General features: G+C 40.6%; 1 protein-coding gene across 1 annotated transcript in view; it reads left to right on the top strand.

Moving 5' to 3' along the window:
- Nucleotides 1-21073, top strand: part of LOC111873844 (ribosomal protein S6 kinase alpha-5) — a 42798-nt gene that overhangs the window by 9170 nt on the left and 12555 nt on the right. Inside the window, exons 6-13 of the mRNA XM_023868906.2 lie at nt 2049-2159; nt 4436-4513; nt 12890-12993; nt 14500-14650; nt 15685-15840; nt 17562-17669; nt 18181-18402; nt 20890-21057. Coding sequence (XP_023724674.1) covers nt 2049-2159; nt 4436-4513; nt 12890-12993; nt 14500-14650; nt 15685-15840; nt 17562-17669; nt 18181-18402; nt 20890-21057 — 1098 coding nt within the window. The remainder of the gene's footprint in view (nt 1-2048; nt 2160-4435; nt 4514-12889; nt 12994-14499; nt 14651-15684; nt 15841-17561; nt 17670-18180; nt 18403-20889; nt 21058-21073) is intronic.

The raw sequence follows: 21073 nt of genomic DNA on the forward strand, positions 1-21073 counted from the left end.
CGTCCCAGATCTCCCTCCCCCCCCCACCCCCACTTAGCACACAACATCATATGGTCTTTATTGCTCTCAACAATCTCGACAGACGTGAAGCATCTTTTCCCTCAAGAGAATCCAACTAGCCACACCAGTTCTTCGTCATGTCATTGATGTCAATAGCCTGTCCTCAACCTACCGGTTCTTCTTGACTACCACACTTCCTAGTGCTATTGACCTCAAGTTTCCTGAATTCACTGGCCGTTCCCCCCCTCCCTTAGTCAACACACACCATATATGGTCTTAATCGCTCCCCACTGCTCCCATTGGTCCGTTCTCCCTAACCACCCCCCTTGCCTACTTCGTATATAAGCAGCGCCTCTCACATCCTATCACCACAGCTACTGCTCTCCGCATTCCCAAGCCATTCAACTGCTCTGAAGATGGAGGCGCTACGTTCCTCCGAAACATCGGCCAACACGAAGAATACACGGTGCCTAAACCCAGAAGACGACTCTCTTCACATGATTAACATATTCACGCAGTACTGAATTGCAATTGCGATGGTGAAGCTGGATATTTGATAATTATTACATTATATGAGGGGCAGTCAAAAAGTTCCTGGAATGGTCGTATAGCTCTCTAATGGTAGGACATACGGCAATGCTTACCTAATCACCTTCAAAGTAGGACCCTTGCATGCATACACACTTGCTCCATCGATCCTGCCAGTGTTGGAAGCAGCGGTGGAAGGCTTTTTTTTTTAATCTTCCAGAGCTCAGCCATTACATTCAGTTTGATGCCCTCCATGGTTGTAAAACGTGTCCCCTTGAGGCCTGTTTTCAGAGTAGGGAACAGCCAAAAGTCACTCGGAGCGAGATCTGGAGTGTACAGTGGTTGAGTGATGACAGGAATGTTTTTCTCGGCGAGGAATTGCTGCACAACAAGCGATGTGTGGCTTGATGCATTATCGTGATGCAGAAACCGCAGTCCCTGCCACATGTCATGCTGTTTCCTCCGAACTGCATCGTGTAACCAATTTTTTGGCTCGGGAGACGACACTGTGTGCCACTCCGATGACTGCATCTTCATCTCCAGGTCATAGGCGAACACCAATGACTCATCACCAGTGACCATCTTTTTGAGAAACGTCGGGTACTGCGTACTTTTGTCAAACAGATCACCAGCGACCATCATGCGACATTCCATCTGATCCGTGGTCTGCTGCCTCGGAACAAACTTCACACTGACGCGTCTGGTCTTCAAATCATCAGACAGAATGGCATGAATGGATCCGTGAGAGGTACCAACTTCTTGCTCTAACCCAGCGATGGTCATTCTTCGATCACATCAAATCAGTTGTTGAACTTTTTCTGATCATTTCTTCAGTTCTGGATGGCAAAGGTCTCCCACTGTGCTGGTCATCCTCTAATGTCTCGTGCCCGTTCTTAAACCGGGAAAAACAGTCGTAAACTGTGGATTTCTTTAGTGCAGTATCACCGTAAACTTGCTGCACGGACACTGAAACCTGTCCAGACCTGTTGCACCTGCAAGCAGACATGCTGAGCTCCCCACCATAACTGTGTGCGCTATCTTATTGCTTGGTCTCCGTCTGCAGGGGAATTCTGGGAACTTTTTGACTGCCCTATGTAAAATACATGGTATAAAATACAATGAACTATAAACTTATTATAAAAACGAAAGTTATGGCATAAAATAAAGTTAAAAACTCTTCATGTGATATTCCATATCATCAAGTCAGTTGTTGCAATTTTGTTATACATATAGTGGTATATTCTAGACTTGTATACATGTAATAAACCGTTTGGAGGCCTGTGGTATAGATGTAGTATAGTTTTGACATTAACTCTTTAGCCGGTGCCTCATCTTACAATGTATTTGTCCGTTCTGTAGGGAATATAGATTGCAACTGGAGTTGCAACGGACTCTAATAAAGAATTGAAAACACTGTAACTTACTTGCTCAGAGACAACTCATAAGAAGTTAATTAGATTAAATATTTTTAATTTATTTGGGAAAGGTTTCAAGTGCTGCTTTTCATTTGTTTGTTGCAGATCGGGGTTATCTACAGAGACCTGAAGCCCGAAAATCTACTGATTGATGCCCAGGGGCACATAGTTCTCACAGACTTCGGGCTCTGTAAGAAGTTTTCACCATTTGAGACGGTAATTCACCCATCTGTGTGCTCACCTGTTGCCAAGGTTATATGTAGGGAGCTGGGGGATAAGGGATCAAAAAGAGCCACTCTGCAACATAGCAGCCGAAAGGTGCCTGGAAGGGGCCAACATGTTTTCAGGCAATGTTTGTCTATACGTAGACTTAAGAGAAAGCGTAATAAAGGGTGATGAATTATGAAAATTTGGTTAGATGGACTCAGAAGTGCAGAATTGTGCTGCATGTAAGTGGGAGGCAGAGGGGACACTGGGATGTAAATCACAGAAGCACTAAAGATGGGAATGCAGCCTTGATAGTGCATGAAAAGCAGTCAGTTGCAGTGGCCAGCAAGTTGCTTTTGTTTTCCGAACAGTTTTGTAATACGTTGAGAGATGTGAGGTTCTCACAGTAGTGGTTATGAAGAGTCCTGTCTTCTGAGATATAATGCCATGTAGTCTTCATCGTAAGTTAACCCTTGTTCCTGAGGAATGTGTCGTCATTTTTAGGGTCAAAGTGTAAGCAAAGCAAGACACCAGCATGAAGCAGTCAGCAAGCAAAACCCTGAAGATGGAAGCGAAATGTTCCTCTGAATCGTTGGTTGACTTTCAAGAAATAATACAGAGTTATGTTCCAGGAGATAGAATTCTTCTATAAGAGATTATTATTAAATGTTTTGTAAATTATTGTGACTTCGGTACCAGAGCTGTTATCATTCCTGAACGTCAAAAATTGAAGAAAAAAAAACACCAAACTCCAATTTATGTAGTGCTTGTGAATCATGGAAACTTACTTTGGTGAAAGCCCATAAATTGTATGATTTTGGAAACAAAGGTTTAAGAAAATATTGGGACCTAGGGAAAGGAAATATGTGAGCAGCTTAGGTATCAAAGAATGACCCTCTTTGTGATTTACCCATGTCACCTACCTAGTTTGAAATTATAATCGTTCCATGGGGTTATTGCCTTGCATCAGTGACCACCTCTGTAACTGCCCTTAGTTTCTCTCACATACAACACTTCACCTCTATGTAGTCTCCTCTTGTATTCACACTCGTATTATTGCTCACTCTCGCTGCACACCTAGTCTTTTTGGTAGTGGAAAGGTACCAAGTGGCAAGGGAACAATTGGGCGCCATGTAACCATAAGTTACATGTGTGTTGAGAGGGATTGTGGGGTTCCACTTTTATGTTAAATGATGAACATGAGGAATTCTCCTCAGGGCTTAAGGTGCCCTGATTTGATGTGACAAAGGGGAACACTAAGAAATATTCAAACTTCTTTTTAGCCAATAAACAATGAACTTTTATTGTCCCCACTTATAGTTACTCATAAGTTCACTAGTAGTCACTTTTTTATTGATGTTGAGGGTAAATATTATTAATTGTAACAGTTAACAAGCGTCTACTTCAAACAACATAAACTCCTTTCGTAATTGATTTTTGATTGGCTGGCCAACTACAGGGTCCACAAAACTAATTTGCACAGCCAATAGAATTCATCTATTTAATTTAAAAACTACTAGAACCTTCTAACTGATTCTAAAAGATTCCAGAAGCTTCCTTAAGCATGGCTGGGTAACTGCCACACATACCATGCTAGCTATCATTGGATGTCTTGGGTTACATGAGTCTTATGCAAACATTCCTTGCTAAAATTTCTCAGAAAAGTTATAGCAAGAACTGAACAGATATCATTCTTAATATAAAAATGTTCTTAACTCTTAGGGTATCACTATAGTTAATATATAATTATTACTAACAGAAATGAGTGCCAGGAGTTAATTAAATAATATTCCTGGGGAGTAAAGCGTGGCCGGTGCGTAAGGCTGACAACCTTACCACCATCTTTGAGCTGATTGTCTAGATAATGTGGGACCCTCAACGTCTCACAACTCTATGGAACTTCACGGTCTGTTACAGGGATAGCTTTATTTTACTTTACTTTTACTTACTTTACTAGTAATATTTATAAATGGCTCTGGGGTCATTATGATTGATTAGAAAATGTAAAATGGTTAAAATATTTAGAGAGAGATTAATATAGAATTCTGTTGGAGAAGCATTCTGGAATGTTGCCACCAGGAAGGTGGAGGAGTTGGCATCTAAGAGAATGTGTTGTGAGAGAGGGTAGTGGATGAAATTGACTGAAGATAGTGCTCAAAGGCATTCAGGCTTTTGCCCTAGTATTGCTGAACCTTTGGTTTCAGCTAGCAGGGAAATAACAGTTTATTCAGTTTTTAACAGCAGTCTACATCTGTGCCTCATATACTCCGTAATTCTGTTTTCAGCCTCGAACGTACTCACACTGTGGAACCCTGGAGTACATGGCCCCTGAAGTCATTCGAGGCCCCTCCGGACATGATATGGTAAGTACCATATATTTTGCTGACATAGCCAAACCCATCACTTATGACTGACATGGAAAAAGTGGCATCTCATTAAAGTAGTTGATTTGCCATACTGGGATTGGAAACTATTATACTGCTTTTGAATTGTTATAAGTGCCCAGCGTTTGAAATTTTGGAAAATATAGGCCTCTATCTTATACAGGTGTATGAGTGGAGAAAAGGTGAATATGTTCAACAGATTAAATTTGAGTATACCAATGTATGCAGCCTGCTGTACCATCCCTAGGTGGATGTGGGGCCCTTAATATTTTATATAGGTAAAAAGAGAAGTTCAGTGGCAGCGACATATAGATCTAATTTTCTGTAGCTAATATTTGCATAGGTCCCAGTTTTACTGACATGTTTATCATGTCGTTCTGTAGTAAACATGATAAACTAGAGAGATCATATTTGTCTTTTAATTTTAACAGAAACATAAGCCATAAGCAACAAAAGTGTTTGTTTCAACTGCTGAACTTTTATCTTCTTCAGCATTGTAACAATCCATCAGTTTAATAGTTCTATCTGTAGTCATACCACTTTGTCCAATCACAAAGTTTTCCAGGGGAAACTTCAGTGTTTTGATAATTTGTATTGTATGAGGGGCAGTCAAATGAAAAAGGGGTCAGAAACCAAAACATATTGTAACGTGTTTTGTTACTGAAGGCGCCGTTCAGATTGTTAATTGGTTTATTTAACAACCCACAAGTATCGGCTACAATTAATTATAACAATGTTACGGGTTTCCACACTTTACAAACCCTACAATCAAATCTCTTCACACTATCACGGTTCACTCATTACAACTGAAATCGGTGACTACTACAATTCAACTCACTCCTTACTTCTCACTGCTGACTAGATTCCAACTCAACTCGTAGGTTGCTGCCTTGAGAACTGTCTTCGACCACTGATATACTTTAACTGTCTTCGGCGGCTGTGTAGTTCCCTTATAAACCCTCAGCCGGTAACGGGAAAACAGTAATGTAATAGGCACCACTGTTGTCTGATGCCGTGTTTGCCTGTTACGTAATGGGTACCGCTGTTATTACCGTCGTCTCTCGCAACCACTGTTTACCTGCTTTGCTTAGCAACCGCTGTTTACTCGCGTTGCATAGCGACCAGTGTGCTGGGACTCGGCTCACTTCGGCTCCGCTCGGCACATCACGGCTGGCGGGGAAGGAGGGGCATCATCCATAGCGCAACATGTCACACTGCTCCCTCCGTAAGGCTGTTCATCCCGAATAGCCTAACGGTGCACCCCGATTCCTTTTCTTCCAAGGATGTGCTTGGTGGGTCTCCTGTTATTTCAGCTACTCCACGCAGCGACTATTATCTGGCCGTTACAACTGCTCTCTTCTTAAGACCGGCTCGTCTCGAGCGGTTTCCTTCTAACTTGCCTAGAAGATGCAGTTGTTTCACATTCACTCCTTCACTTTCTCCCATGGCACATTCACTCTCTCTGAGGAGGCCGGTGCTTCTATTTTACCGGCTCTTCTGTGCTCTGCTTCTTTTTCATTTTGGAGGGGATCGACACCTCCACAATGTCCAGTCCTTGATCAAGTCTGTAACCGTCCTTCGGTTCTGCTAGCTCCGGTAGAGCAATTAGACTCCTCTCAGGGCGTGTTGACTGGCCACGACTTGGGTGATTAGTGGGGCTTTAGGCGTAGGGAAGTCACCTCAACACCAATTAACTGTATGGAGTCTTTATTAAATCTGCACTAATTAAATGGAAACAGCCCTGTAGTGGTACACTTCACAGATTCGTGGATGTAGGCTTACTTACTGTTCACTGGGACGCACACGTTATAGTCGCCACAGGGGGTGTTTACGGGGATCAGAACTCGTGTACCCCCGGTGAAGGTAAATTTCAGAGTCCTCCTTGCCAAGCACCCTCTGAATGGTAATATTTGCCCTGGTTACCAAAATTCGGGCAAAGGACCTCCCCCTTCAGACGATGATTGTCTGGACCGGGCAGACTGGGAGGTTGCTTATCATTCTCCTCCAATTAGAAAAGCGAATATCCACTAGTGTACAGTTTAGGGGTGAACTTTGCCACCTGCTGCGTGGCTGTCAAACTGAGATTTTGGGGTAGCAGGAAACGACGCTGCTAAATTTATGACTTCCCCTGTCAAGTTTAGAATTTCTAAAGAACTCGGCCTTGTTTTATGCATTAAATTGACTGATTTACTGATGGGCGGCTGGCTTCAAGCTTGACCCAAGCCACTTGCTGTGTGTCTCAGGGGGAAAATTTCAAATTGTGAGGCAAAAGTGAGGAATTTCACAAAACCCTAACCATACACAAACATCAGTTGACCTTCCCATAAACTGGACAGTTACAAGTCTTTCTTCGGAAGGTCCTCATGTCATCGTAACAGTACTTGAAGTGCTGTTTGCACTTGCTGATGTCGTTGTTCCTCCTGGTCTTCCTGCCACTTGCTGGCATGAGACCGTGGCGCCAAGTCCTTTCTCTGGCATCCGAAGATTCCCTGGGGAGTTTCCCTCTTGAAGGCATTTCTCCAACGTCGTGCCACTGTCACGCGACGGGATGTCTTCCTGCAGGTGGCAGCCAACTTCATCCGGATTCATAATCTCCTCGGGTCCAACATTTCCTGAAGATGTTCCTCCTGAGCCATGCCACTGTTGCACGGTGGGACACCTTCCTGCAAGGGGCAGCCAACTTCATCTGGCGTCCACAGTTTTCCCGTGTCGAATTCTTCATGTTCCGCTTCTTTCGGTCCCTACACCTTTTCTTCTTTGGTTCTCCGACTGGCATTACTTCGGCGTCTTCTACAGGTACCTCTCGTCGTTTTGCCGCCTCAGGTTTCTTGTTCACTGAGGCCGGCTCTTCTTCTGAATGTGCCTCCATTTCTCGGCAGGCCATCATCACTCCGACCGGTATCACTATTGGGACCTCTTCTTGTTGTGCCACCGCAGGTTTCATGTCCACTGAGGTCGGCTTTTCTTCTGGACGTATCTCCATTTCTTGGAAGGCTATTGTTTTGGGGTGAAATGCGTACAACATCTCCGTGTGGCTGGTGCCCATTTTCTCTCACATGGCTTCCATCCTTGCTTGGATAGCTCTTGTTTCTGTTTGGGTGGCTTCCGTCCTTTCTTGGATGGCTCTTGTTTCTGCTCGGGTGGCTTCCGTTTCTGCGACCAACTCTTCTCACATGGCGGCCATCTTTTCTCGCCAGGCTTTCCACCTATCGTCATGTCACAATATTAAAGAACATTTCTTACCTCAAAAGTAATCTCCAAAATTGTTAATACATTTATTCCACTGGGAGATAAGACAGTCAGTCTCATCCTTGAAAAAGCTTGTGGGCTGTCTATGGAACCACATCTTTACCCAGCCACACGTGTCTTCATCCGATGCAAACCGATGTCCACGAATGTCTCTCTTCAGGTCTCCAAAAATGTGAAAATTACATGGGGAGAGATTTTGGCTGTAGGGGGGATGTTGAAGCACTTCCCAACCAAATCTCTGTAGCTTATTCCTCACAGAGTTGGCAGTGTGGGGGCGCGCATTATCATGACGGATAATGCCATTCGATAGCATTCCAGGCTGTTTTGACTTTATGGTACGTCTCTGTTTCTGCAAAGTGTCTTCATAGCACTGTGCACTGATTGTGGCCCCATGCTAGAGAAATTCAACAAGCAGAGGGCCCTTGCAGTCCAAGATCATCATCACTTTACCGGAACTTGTGTATATGGCTTTGGATTTCTTTGGTGGGGGAGAATTCACGTGTTTCCACTGTTGGCTCTGCCATTTGCTCTCGGGTTCAAAATGGTGGCACCAAGTTTTGTCCCCAGTGGCAGTACAGGACAGAAAAGCATACTCTTCCTCATGGTATTGTTGCAAGTGACCCAGTGATGCAGCCATTCTCTGAATCTTCTGTTTCTCCGTGAGTTGATGTGGAACTCACTGTGCACAGATTTTGTGGTACAGCAGGTGTTTTTTCACAATGGCGTGTACGGAACCATGACTTATTCTCATCAAAAGACTAATTTCTTCCACAGTGATCCATAGGTTTGCCTGGATATGACCAGACAACGCAGCGATAACATCAGGAGTGATGACACAATGAGCCTGTCCTGGGCGAGCATCATCTTGCAGTGACGCACATCCCTTTCGAAATCTCTTATGTTACTTCAGCACATGCGAATGTGACATGCTGTGTTTGCCATAAACAACAGACATGCAACGATGAATTTCTCATCCTCCTGCTCCTTAGGAGTCAAAAAGTGCACTACACTTCGCTGTTCTTCTTTTCCCGCCTCCATTACTGTTGTTGGATGACCAGATGTAGCGCTAACTTTTTTTTTATATTGCTAGTGAGGTGGGACTAAGTCCCTGGTAGTGCGTCCACTTCTGGTCTATTGTACCAGCCCCACATGAGGTGAGGGTGATTGTGGAGCAATTGGTGGAATGAAGATTGGCAAGGGAAACCAAAGTACTTGGAGGAAACCTGCCCCAGCGCCACTTTGTGCACCACAAATCCCACTTGACCAGACCCAGGATCGAACTGGGTCTGGCCAAGTGGCATTTGTTCCAGCACAATAAACGAACGACTGATGTGCAAGAGAACATTTTCACTGTGCTTCCCCGAGTCCCCAGCAGATGTTCACACCTTAACCCCTCAAGCGTGTGCGACGCACCATATGCGTCCACTCAGTTACATGCATCTAGCGAGAATTTAAGCAGGGATATTTAAATCCCTCCCGGTGCTTTATTTTCGCAAGCATTGAAGGTTTTGTGCAGACATTTACTTAAATATTTTTAAATAACGAAATCGCTATTTGAAAAATTCCAAAAAATTATATTATATTTACAATTGTTTACAGTTCATTATTATAAATGTGTACTTACATTTTGTCAGACTATTTCTTTTTCCCAGCTCCCCATATCCAGTGTCTAGTAGTTGACCTTGGTGTGGTATTGCTCAAAACAGGCGTCTAGGCAGAGAGAGGGTGTCCCTGGGCAATTTTTACGCCTGTATCAAGTTTGTTTTCTCTTTCCGTTTTTAAATTTCGGTTTTGGGATTTTCTTGAATGAAATGCTGTCCCGTCAATCTCGTACATTCCATGTCGGTATCTGAAGGACGCCCTTTGCGCTTTTCTAAATTCTGTCCATGGGACTTTGCTATGATCTTATTCACTAAGTTTATTCTGAATAACAGATGATCTTTCTTGTTACCAGCCTTGCAGTACTGAATGTAATCATTCAACACTGCCGTATTTACTAAGTGGTTGAATAATTTCTTGTACCACGCTTTTTGCCTTTTCCTTTCTAGCAAGAATGTTTCTAGTAGCTGATCTTTCAAGTTCTTCAGTTCCTACCATATATTTATTATACTCTATTACACACATAGGTTTATTTACAAATTCTAACCCACCCTTTCGACTTACGGGTTGCATTTCGTCTGAATGTTTAGTAGTCAGCACTGAGACATCGCGATTATCCTTCCACTTCAACGCCACCAATTTCCCACACTTTGCACTAATCACTTCTCCTTTCTTCAGTTCCTTTTTTAGATCCACTGGCATAACTTTGCGCGTGATACTCACTGTTCCAACAGCATCTGTTGTCCTCTGAACTAATCTTTGGAAAAGATCAGGACTGCTATAAAAATTGTCCATATAAAACACATCTGCCCGAGTATAATAGTTCCTCGCACAATCTTAGAACAACTTTTGTTGAGAAAAGATATGTCTCTTTGGTGATTTCACAGCCTAATTTTATCCCTGATCCACTGTAAATTATAAAATTCCACAAATATCCTGCGGAATCAAAAAGTTCAAAAATTTTAATCCCAAACTGGGAAGCTTTCATAGGAATATACTGTTTCCACGAAAGTCTATCTTTCCACAATAACAAAGATTCATCGACACTTACATCTTTGCCCCGTATGTACACTTTCTGGAACTTATTTTTCAAATATTCACTTACCGGAAGAATTTTGTACAATTTAGGATCTCTTTTTGCAATTTCCTTATTGGTGTTATTTACAAAATGGAGAAATCTGGTCAGCAATGAAAACCTTTCTTCACTCGTTACATTGGGAAAAAATGGTGTTTCTAACATATGTTTCCTACTAAAATACACCCTGAGGTTTGGTCTCTGAATTATTCCCATCAGCATAAGAAAACCTAGGAATATCCTAATTTCATTCAAAGTTGTGGGAACCCACTTTTGAAAGCTCTATTTTATTAGCGTCAGGGGCAAGAAACTGTCCCGCCAGAGAAGTTACGTGACCAAATGCCATGTTGCTCCGATAAGAGGGTGTTGCGAAGCAGAAAAGGAATAACAGATTCATAAATGTTGACACAGGCGTCAGCCAACTTTGACACCTAGGTTCGTAACATCGTAAATCAGACACGGCTTCTTTGTCGCCAGTAAGCCAAGCCAGTAATAAAAAAATACACACACACATAACAAGCACTCAATGAAAGTTAGCTAACAAATTATCTCTCTGTAAGCAAGTCGGAGTGTGAGTTGGAACAACTCTTTCATAAGCAGCAGACACCAGATGCTTTGTCCCAAGCAAAGTGACTAAAAAAAAATACCACACACAAACAGATAGCGAGGAATGAAAGAAGTCAGTGTTAGCTGACATATACATTCACTGGAAGTACACACATCAGAGCGTAGGCGTTAAGAATTCTTAGTGAAAAGTTTGGACGCAACATATGCGGCACGCATGCTTACAGCACGGCTTTGAGTAGACGCAGACGGTGCGTCGCACACGCTTAGGGATTTAAATGACTCCGCTAAAAGTCACGCTCAAGGGGTTAAGCAAATTCCATGTTTGCCAACTTGCACGCCATGTGAGTTATGCATGGTGACCCATTTTCATTTGACTGCCCCTTATACATGATCTTCGTCTTTTCTGCACTCCTGACCTTTTCTTACAGCATGTGCCTCTGTTGTTGCTGGTCACAGTTGTGACATGCACACAGTTTCTCACTGCACCAACATAGCTTTCTGATTTAATATAATATTGTAACATGTTTTGTCTGCTGTCACGTGTTGGGTGTTTGTGACGTGGCAATATTAAAATAACAAAAGATTGCACTAATTCACAGCACTGTCTGATATGAATCACTGTCAAGAGTCTGCATACACCTGCCATGCATTTAACAGTACAGTCACATAGATGTGGTTTATTATAATTTCTTAGTTTAATGATGTTTTGAAGTGGATGGGTTGTAATAATTGTGACTTCATTAAAGTACTGTTTGTTTGAGGAGGACCTGAAAGAACTTTTGTTAGTGCAAACTCAAACCTGATAGTTCCCATTATGGAGTAGGAGTGTTAATCACTGAACTCAACAGTTCAGCAAATTGTTTTTATATTCTAAATTAAAAGAAGTGTGTAATCAGTTTGTGAGGACTGATTTCTACCCATGCTTGAATGTTTTAAACTCTTTCTTCATTCTGCACATTCCTCTTAGATTGTTTCATTTCATCACATTCTTCCATGAATAAGTGTTTACACCGTCCAAATGCAACATTTTGCCTTCTACCCTACATACACTCTTCTACATGATGTTTCAGCCTCACATGGCCCTCATCAGGTATAGATATTGGTAACTAAAATTGTTGCACTGTCACTTCAATTTAGTGTTAGTGGTTCGTAGCAAATATATTAAAATGTAAATGTCTTTTTTTTGGTTATTTAGTATGAAATAAAATGGAAATAAGCTTATGTAATATAAAATGGAAAGTATAATGGAAGAAATGGATATGACTTCTGTTAGTCTGACACTTGTCTGGAAGGACCAAATGAAAGTGTACAAACCTGTCAAGATGGTCTATTTCAGGCTCAGATTTGAATCAGGCATCTCCCAATGTTAGAACAATTTCCACAGGCTATGGGCTGCACACCCAGGATTCCATTTCTGGCAGGGCAAAAGGGACTGTTCTGTACTCCACAGCATCCAGACCAGCTGTGGGATCCACCCAGCCTCCTATCCAAAGGGTACAGGGTACTCTTTTCACTGCAGTTAAAGTGGGTGGGACATGAAGCTGACCACTCACCTCCATTTACTGCTGAGAATGGTGGAGCCATACCGCCACTTCCCCACATGTCTTCAATGCAGAGTGCTTAGTTGCTTAATTAATAAAACACAGGGACAACTTTACATTTTGTACCTAACTTAAGACAGTAAAAAAGTGTATATGAACTCGATGAGGAAATAACAGGGCAGTAACCAAAGGAAGGCTCCAGAGAAATTTGGGAACCAGATACAAATCAGCAAATTTTGTTTATTCTGTTAATTTTCTGTTTTTGCAGAATGTTGTTGGAAAATAATGTATTGTGGCCATTACATCAAATTTAAATTATTGCAGGCAGCAGACTGGTGGAGCACTGGCATCCTCACATGTGAGCTCTTAGCAGGGGATCGTCCCTTCAGTGTTGTTGGAAAGAGAAAGTACCAGGAGCGTCTACGACGGTGAGTTACTAGTTTCTGTAATGAGATCTGACCCACACTTGCCTTTACCACAAAATGTCCTTCACACACAGTTCTATAAACATTATTTTATGTCTGCCCCAGACTGTTCAGCAATGATGAAATAAGTGCATATATCTGATAGATGTAGAGAATCAACTATGGAAAAGAATGCCCAGAAATACTTCTTCATAATCACAGACAAATAAGAAATAAAGTCTGAGCTAGGCACTAGCTGAACACCACTGTCTTTTATTTAGGAGCGAAGGAAACAGTGTCTGAAGCTGGTCAGTAATCTGCACATTAACAGCTGTGATGTGCTGCGGAGTCCCTGGCAGATGCATATGGTCAGATAAAGTCCCTGCATTTGACCGTTACTGTAGCCAAACATTTATTTTTAGCCAGAATCCAAACAAAATGTTGCAGAGGGAACCTCAGGGTTTTCTTATCATAATATTGCCTTCTGACATTTTCATGTGCTATTTTTACCATTCTCTATTCCCGTAATTCTTCTCCCTCCCTGGCCCCCTTCGCAAGCTCATGCACCCACCTCATTATCCTCATTTTCACTGTATGATTACTGTGCTGGATTTCCCACATCTGTTTGTAATTCTTCTAGGGCTATATATTTCATAAATATTAACATTATTACTTTTATGAAACTCCTGTCTCACCATCAGGCTCTTTCCTATCTCTGGGGTGCTGTCTCACAATTTCCACTTTATCTATCCCTTCAGGGGACTCAAACCAGAGGCTGAGTAGACCCTTCTCACTGCCTCTATGTGTTAAGTCCAGGTGTAGAGCCCAGACAGTCTTATATTGTCTGTCTTGTCTTGTCTTGTCTGTCTTGTCTGTCTTGTGCCCAGATGGCCTGGACACACACCCTGTTGTATGACCAACAGTCAAGCTGTGCCATTGTGACAAGTTACCACTGACTGAGAGCTCTATCATAATCAAACACAAGTCCCCAGGAGGCATGTAGTCCTGTATGTATTTGCACAGTGTAGAGGGAGCTAGGGGACTAAAGTCATAAGTTGCCAGTGATAAGGTTTTAATTAAACAAGTATCTGTCATCATTTGATACATCTGTTTTGTAACTTAAAAGTTAAGATTGTCCCCTTGGTTTTAAATAAATTTCCTGTAATGAAACAGTTCCTGACACAGAAAATATTGTTTTAATCCCACTGGGAAAGACATGTGGTTTGAGTGTGAGGGAAGATATAAATTTGAGTATGAATAGTAGATTGTTCACAACCCCCTCCTTTATAACATTGATCATAATACAAGGGATTACTGAGTTTTTGGGCTTCGTCAGTGTTCCTGTATTCTAAATAAAAGCGGTTCAGAAATGATCCATTTCCATTCACATGTAAAAGTGTGGGAGGCACCTGTTCTGTTGGTTCAGTTAGAAGAATTCTAGATTTGAAGACCTTTTTAAATATTAATTATGAATGGATAATTAATGCATATTTGTGATGGTAAAATTAAAACCAAAATTATCTTTTTCAGCCGAATACTTACAGCGAAACCCCGGATCCCAAATGATATATCCCCTGAGGCATCAGATTTTATCCTAAAATTACTAGAGAGTGATCCACAGAAACGTTTGGGTGGAGGAGAGGGTGATGCAGAAGAACTGAAAAGGCACCCATTTTTCAGAGTAAGTTCTTTCCTCATTCACATGCTTGTTTTCTTTTAAAGATGTGTTTGAACCATGCCGTATGCATGGTAATATGTGCTAAGAAAATCAAGAGAATTGAAATGTTGTTACATATTAGACTCTCAATTGTATTTCTTGAGGACATTATTTGAAATTTCAGTAAGCAAAAAATACACATTGTACAATTGAAACTGCGTGTTATACACACGCAGTCGCAGGAGCACGACACAACAAAAGCACAACACACAAGATAATGAAGGAGTGCTCCAACAAAGGAGAATGGGCGTGACTGACGTAGTGAGGGGCGACGTAGCGATGTGGTATCCTGAACAATTTTAATATTTTTAACGTTTGACAATGTATATGATAGATACATATTTTAGTTATTTTAATGTGTGAACATGGCATGCAATGAACTGGTTTGACGTGGATAAGTAAGCACCTGAAGATGGCATTATTATGCCGAAACATGTAGTGCGAGGGAGAGAAGGAGATAAATGAGTGTATGCACTGCAAGACGGATTAAATAAATCATGGACTTGTGCAGATTTCCCAGCCAGGAAAAATAATATGTTAAATAGGAAGTGGCAGAGATCTAAAAGTTTGTACCCGTTCTGTGGGCACTATTTCGGAGTGTATGTAATTTTTATATTTTAGATTCATCTTTAAACTGATGTGTTCTCAGATATTCTGGCGGTGATATGTTACACTTTGAATTACTAGTTTCAGTGGCATTCTGTTGATATTCTAGAAGCATGAGCATGGCATTTCAGGAGCTGGATCTGCTCCTGTTCTCTGTTGAAGAGTATACACTCAGTAAGATCCTGATTCAGTGATTGAAATTTGCTCTTTCTAACAGACACAGCTGAGAATGGGAGGAGACCCAGCTCCCAAAATCGCTTTCTTGTTTTCAGACTTTTAGATGGCAGACAAAGTCCAGAAAACTAGTAAGTGTTTTCAGTGTACTCTGGCAGATGTTGCTGTCTTGACAAAATTCTATTGCATACTATTAATTTGTGTGTCTTACCTCACAGGAGTTGGACTGGTCTGCTCTGGGGCAGAAGAGAATTTCAGCCCCATTTATACCTATTTTATCAGACAAGATGGATGCAACACATATCTCTGAAGAACCTGCTGCTCCATCCAAGTCACGTAGGACTGCACCACTGAGCTCTGACAACACATTCAGGGTAAGAACAAATATGTGTCCCACTTTACATGCAATGCCTAAGGACAACTTTCCTTGAAGCTTGCACAGCTTTAAGAACAGGTTATTGAAACTGAAGGGCCTGCTGTTTAGAAGTGTTATATAATAATAAAGATGCTTGTGGTAGTCCTTAGAGCTTAACTACTAGAAATAATTGTGCAGTTGTGACAAGGGGCTGCAACAGGGTTATTCTGATTGGAGTGTTCATGAGGAAGAAACCTAAGACACAACATTGAGTATTACTGAAACAATAATGGTAAAGAAAAATTGTAGACAGTAATAGCAAAAATGTGGAGGACATTAACTTCTAAAGTGAAATGTTATTCTGTTAATTACACAAAGCGTTATTATGTGAAGTATTAATATAATTAGTGCCAGTCACAGTGGCTGTGTGATCTAAGGCATGGATTGTTTTTGCCTACTCAGATATTGGGGTTGTGGGTTTCAATCCCACTCGAGGCATGGATGTTTGTCTGCTTTTATTCTGTCTTCCGTTGTCCTCTGTAGGTAGTAGCCATGTGGTGGGCTGATCCCCAGCCCATGGAGTGCTGTCAGCTGTAAAAATAGGCCAAGGTTCATCATGGAATATAGCACCCACACATTATTATTATTATTATTATTATTATTATTATTATTATTATTATAAGTTTGGGAAGGATGATATTGTGGTCAGCAGAAACAGTTAGTTAAAACAATTAGTTAAAATTGTTTACTAAAATATATTAGTCAACAGTAACTTCAAAAGAAAACATATGTGTGGTGTTCTGTGGCTGTCAGCAACTTCTGTGCATGTATGTGAAATGTAAGGTGAAAGCAAAAGAGAAAAATCAAGAATATGCTAAGTGAAATTGAAGGAAGATTAAGAGGGGGCAGGGTGGAAGAACAGGGAGACTCTTGACCAAGGATTGCAGACTGGAAGCAGTGGGAATATTATGGAGTTAACTTTACAACCCCTTAACATGTTCACATGTGTTATGTTTTGTTCTTTTCGCCAGAATTTAAGTACCTCAAATAACAAGCGAGAGAAGGTTCATTAGTAAATTGAGAAAAAATTGGTTCAGATATGTTTGCCACTATTCACTAAGAGAACTCTCATGTATTGTCCAAAGCACAGAAAATTAAGTTGCTTAATTTCTTTTTTCAGTGGGTATGAGGAATGATCTCATGAGCCATGAAAAGAAAATAGGTTGCCAGTTGAAAATAATTTGGTTCAAGAAGGATGAATTGAGTGAGGAATAAAAGATATTACTTAATAAGGATGAAATTCATAGTTATGCTGTCCTCATAGTATAGTTAGGCTGTAATGGGCTGACCATATATCTAAGATACAAGAAAAGGAAACACAGACAGAACTTTGCTGAGGAAGCCTCTTGGCACGAGATTATTTTGGAGCAGACTTGAAGATGGCATGATGGTATTAAGATTGATCTTAAATGAATTGGTGTTGGTAATGTAGACTAGATTTTGCTGACTTGGGATCAGGTATAATAATGGGCTCTTATGGAAGTTGAGAGATACATATTTTATATTTCATGGGTCAAATTTCAGTCCTGTGAAGTATATATATATATTCAGCACTGGTTCTTTGATTATTAGAGCTTCTACACTTCATGTCATAAAAATCGTAGTGATGGATATTTAGTAGATTAGAATTGGCTTATTTACGTATGATGTGTGTTATGCAGTACCGATTGTGTGTTGCAGGGATATTCCTTTGTAAGACCATCAATGCTTAGTGAAAATGTGATGAGTTGTCAGCTGACTGGAGACAGTTTTTTGAACTCAGAAAATACTTTATCCTGCAAATTTGGGGTAAGTAATGATATGTTCCCATTAAATTTTCACAAGTGATATGTTTTGAATATGTGCTGAGGGATGATGTATGGCAGTTGTACCTACTAAACTAATTCTAATAAGATATGATGCTCTATCAGCAGTTGATGTTATGGTCACAGTGTACTGGGCTACAGTGCAGTGTTGTATGGACTCAATTTAGTAAAAAAAAACATCTGATACACCATGCAAATGTAATCAGTAAATAACTGGAGTTGTTCAGCCATCCTTGGAAGTGTTCATCAAATTCTAAAAAAAAAAAAGAAAAGAAAAGAAAAAAGAAAATTGAAATTTATGCAGTTTATTGTCTGTCACATTACTAATTACCACATGCCAGTTCCACAAGGAAACATTCTGTGAATACTAAAGTGGGGGACTATAAACATAGATTTAGCTGTTTTAAGGAGGACTGTGTATAGTAGTTTCCCCATAATCTGCAAATGAAAAAGTGTTGATTGATGGAACTGATGAGTTTATTCCTACTCTGCAGGTATCCCTTTTCTTTGAGAATTATGAGTTGGATCTCAAAGATGGAATGCTTGGAGGTGGAGGTTTCTCGGTATGCCATAAGTGCACAAATCGGCAAACAGGGAAGGAATTTGCAGTGAAAATAATGACTCACAAGATTGACTGCACACAGGAAATCAATTTACTGCACATGTGCCAGGGCCATCCAAATATTGTCAGCCTTCATGAAGTATATTATGATGAGGTGAGTGTGTGAAGCCTGTGAATTACTCTGAATAGCACTGGGTCCACTCGGCACGGCGGCCACTGATTGGCCTCTTATAGCCTGCCCTGGGTGATTATGGTGATGGGAATTTGATGGAATAAAGACTGGTAAGGGAAACTGAAGTACTTGGAGAAAACCTGCCCCAGCACCACTTTGTCCACCACAAATCCCACTTGACCAGACCCAGGATCGAACCCGGGAAGCCAGCAACTAACCGCTTGAACTATGGTGCAGGATGGAACACGGCTACTATATAGACTGGTTTATGAAGTGACTGGTTCGAGTTATATTTGCCAGATAAGATGGTGCAGGCTGGAACGCAGCTACTATATGGACTGGCTTATAAAGTGACTGGTTCGAGTTATATTTGCCAGATAAGATGATTACAAAATAAGTCATGTGGTATTAACACCCACTTCGGTAGTAATCTGGCTACCACTTGGCCCTTGTATTTGTTTATATTACATCAGCTTGGAAATAGCATGTGGTATCAAGTTCTTGCTGATGACTATGCAGTTAAGGTAATTTTGGTCATTCTATCTCACCGAAAATTATTTCATTATAATCTCTATTTTAATTATGTATATCAAACATGAGTTTCAGTGTAAGGAACAGTGGTGGGAATTATATGATGCACAGCAGTTCTTGAATATTAAGTGGGATTTCAGAATATAAGGTTCACATTTGATGTACTGTGGGTAAAAAAAAGTGTAGCTCTTGGGACTCTTTTTAGACCTAAAAGATATCTTATATGCCAGTATTAAAAATATTTAATGAAGCAATTACGTTGGTGACTGACCCTATCGGTGTGTATGCTTACAGAAAATTTAGTTCATGTGTGGAAGTTGCTAGTTAACTGAAAAGGTTTTCATTAAAGTTTTCTGCAATAATTGTAAAACAGTAATAATTCTTGTAACTAAAATAAGAAACCCAATATGGTGGAATTTATTATTGAGGTAGGAAGGGAAATAAAAATGTAAGAGTAAATTTTTTCTGTAATACAGAAATTCTCTTTCATATTCATTCATTCATCAGTAATCTGTCAGATGACAGGTCCACAGTCTCTTCCAAAACAGTTCCTCCACTTAATGCGATCTCAAATTTTCTCCTTCAATTAAAATATCCTCTTCTGTCCCCAAGGTCATCCAGCATCTTCTTACGTCTTCTTCCTCATCTCCTGGCCACTTCTATGTGCCCCTCCGGTTTGTTTTGTCATGGTATCTCTGTTTTTGGAAAGAGACTATCCAGGAAAAGTGATAATGTGGTAGTTTTTCCATTTGCTTTCCACATCGCAGTTCAACAGCCGTTCTAACCACTCTGGTCACGCCTGTTGCTATACGAACTTGAACCATCTCGAGCATCATTTGCTCTATGCTTCAAGTCGCTGCTGATGATGCTGCTTCTGGCATCAGTTTTCGTAAATAAAATATTAATGTATGTTCATCAGTGTGTTTGTGGGCTTTTTGTTCCCCATGTTACATCTTTCCCATTGTGTTTAAATGGGGAGATATAAATGAATAGGTTGTTATTTGAATACAGAGAACAGAGATTCTTACACCTCTGAAGGCCTAAGTTTGTGAAGCAGATCAAAAATTTTCATGGTTAATGACTGTACGATAAATAGACATATTCCTTTCCTCCTTTGTTCTTAATCAAAGTTACAAGCTGCCATATATATAATTGTGAACAATAGAGCAGTGTATAAATAAATGTACTCTTAATACTAGGCGTATGCAAGAATTACTTTATAGTTTGAGACAGCAATTTCAGAAATTTCTGAGAGTCAAGGTAAGAGCAAAGTTTTTGTGTTCTGAACCAATTCTCCTTCACTGTAATCACAATTTATAACAGTAGCCACTTTTCATAATGGAGTGAAGTGTATCAGGTCCTTTTTCAGAGAAAAATAGCTTTAAATTACTGTATTAAAGGAATTTGACTCAAGGGCTATGTCCTGTTCTCCATGGGCAGGAAGAAGGAAACTTTGTTGACAAGTTGACTCATATCGGTGTTGCTAACCATTACATTTCTGATGAAATGAGTAGTTTGCATCCCACTGAACAAGAGAAAAATATTTGTAGTAAAATTCTTGAAGACTGAAGTTGAAAAGCCAGCAGTCAGGCTGAGATAGAAATTTTTTCTCAGTTTGGTCTTGAAAAGTTGGGTGCTGCACATGTCCACATACTATGCAGTTCTGAACTAACCACACACAGAGAAACTAAGAGTTACTCAGCTACTCATGAAATGGGATTCAAAGGTTTGTTACAATGCTCACAGGAGACTGTCATTGGTCTCTATCATTAATGAAATGAAGTTTGTATACATACTTCCATTCTGCTTCTTGAGATTCACTTAAATATTTTTTCCCAATTAGGACTAGGTCCTGCATATGGCTCTTTCCTTCAGGTTTTCTGATCAGAATTTTTTTATTCATCTGTACGCAATTATTTGTGTTTTCTTTTTTTCAAGGCACATACCTACATTGTTTTGGAGCTCTTATGTGGTGGTGAGCTACTGGATAGAATCAGAAAAGGTAGATTCACTGAGACTGAGGCAAGTCAGGTTATGAGGAAACTCATCTCAGCCCTCAACTTTATGCATTCTTGTGGGGTTGTGCACCGAGATCTCAAGCCCGAGGTATGTGAATCATCAT

This window comes from Cryptotermes secundus, unplaced genomic scaffold, assembly GCF_002891405.2.
Source record: "Cryptotermes secundus unplaced genomic scaffold, Csec_1.0 scaffold314, whole genome shotgun sequence".
NCBI lineage: Eukaryota > Metazoa > Arthropoda > Insecta > Blattodea > Kalotermitidae > Cryptotermes > Cryptotermes secundus.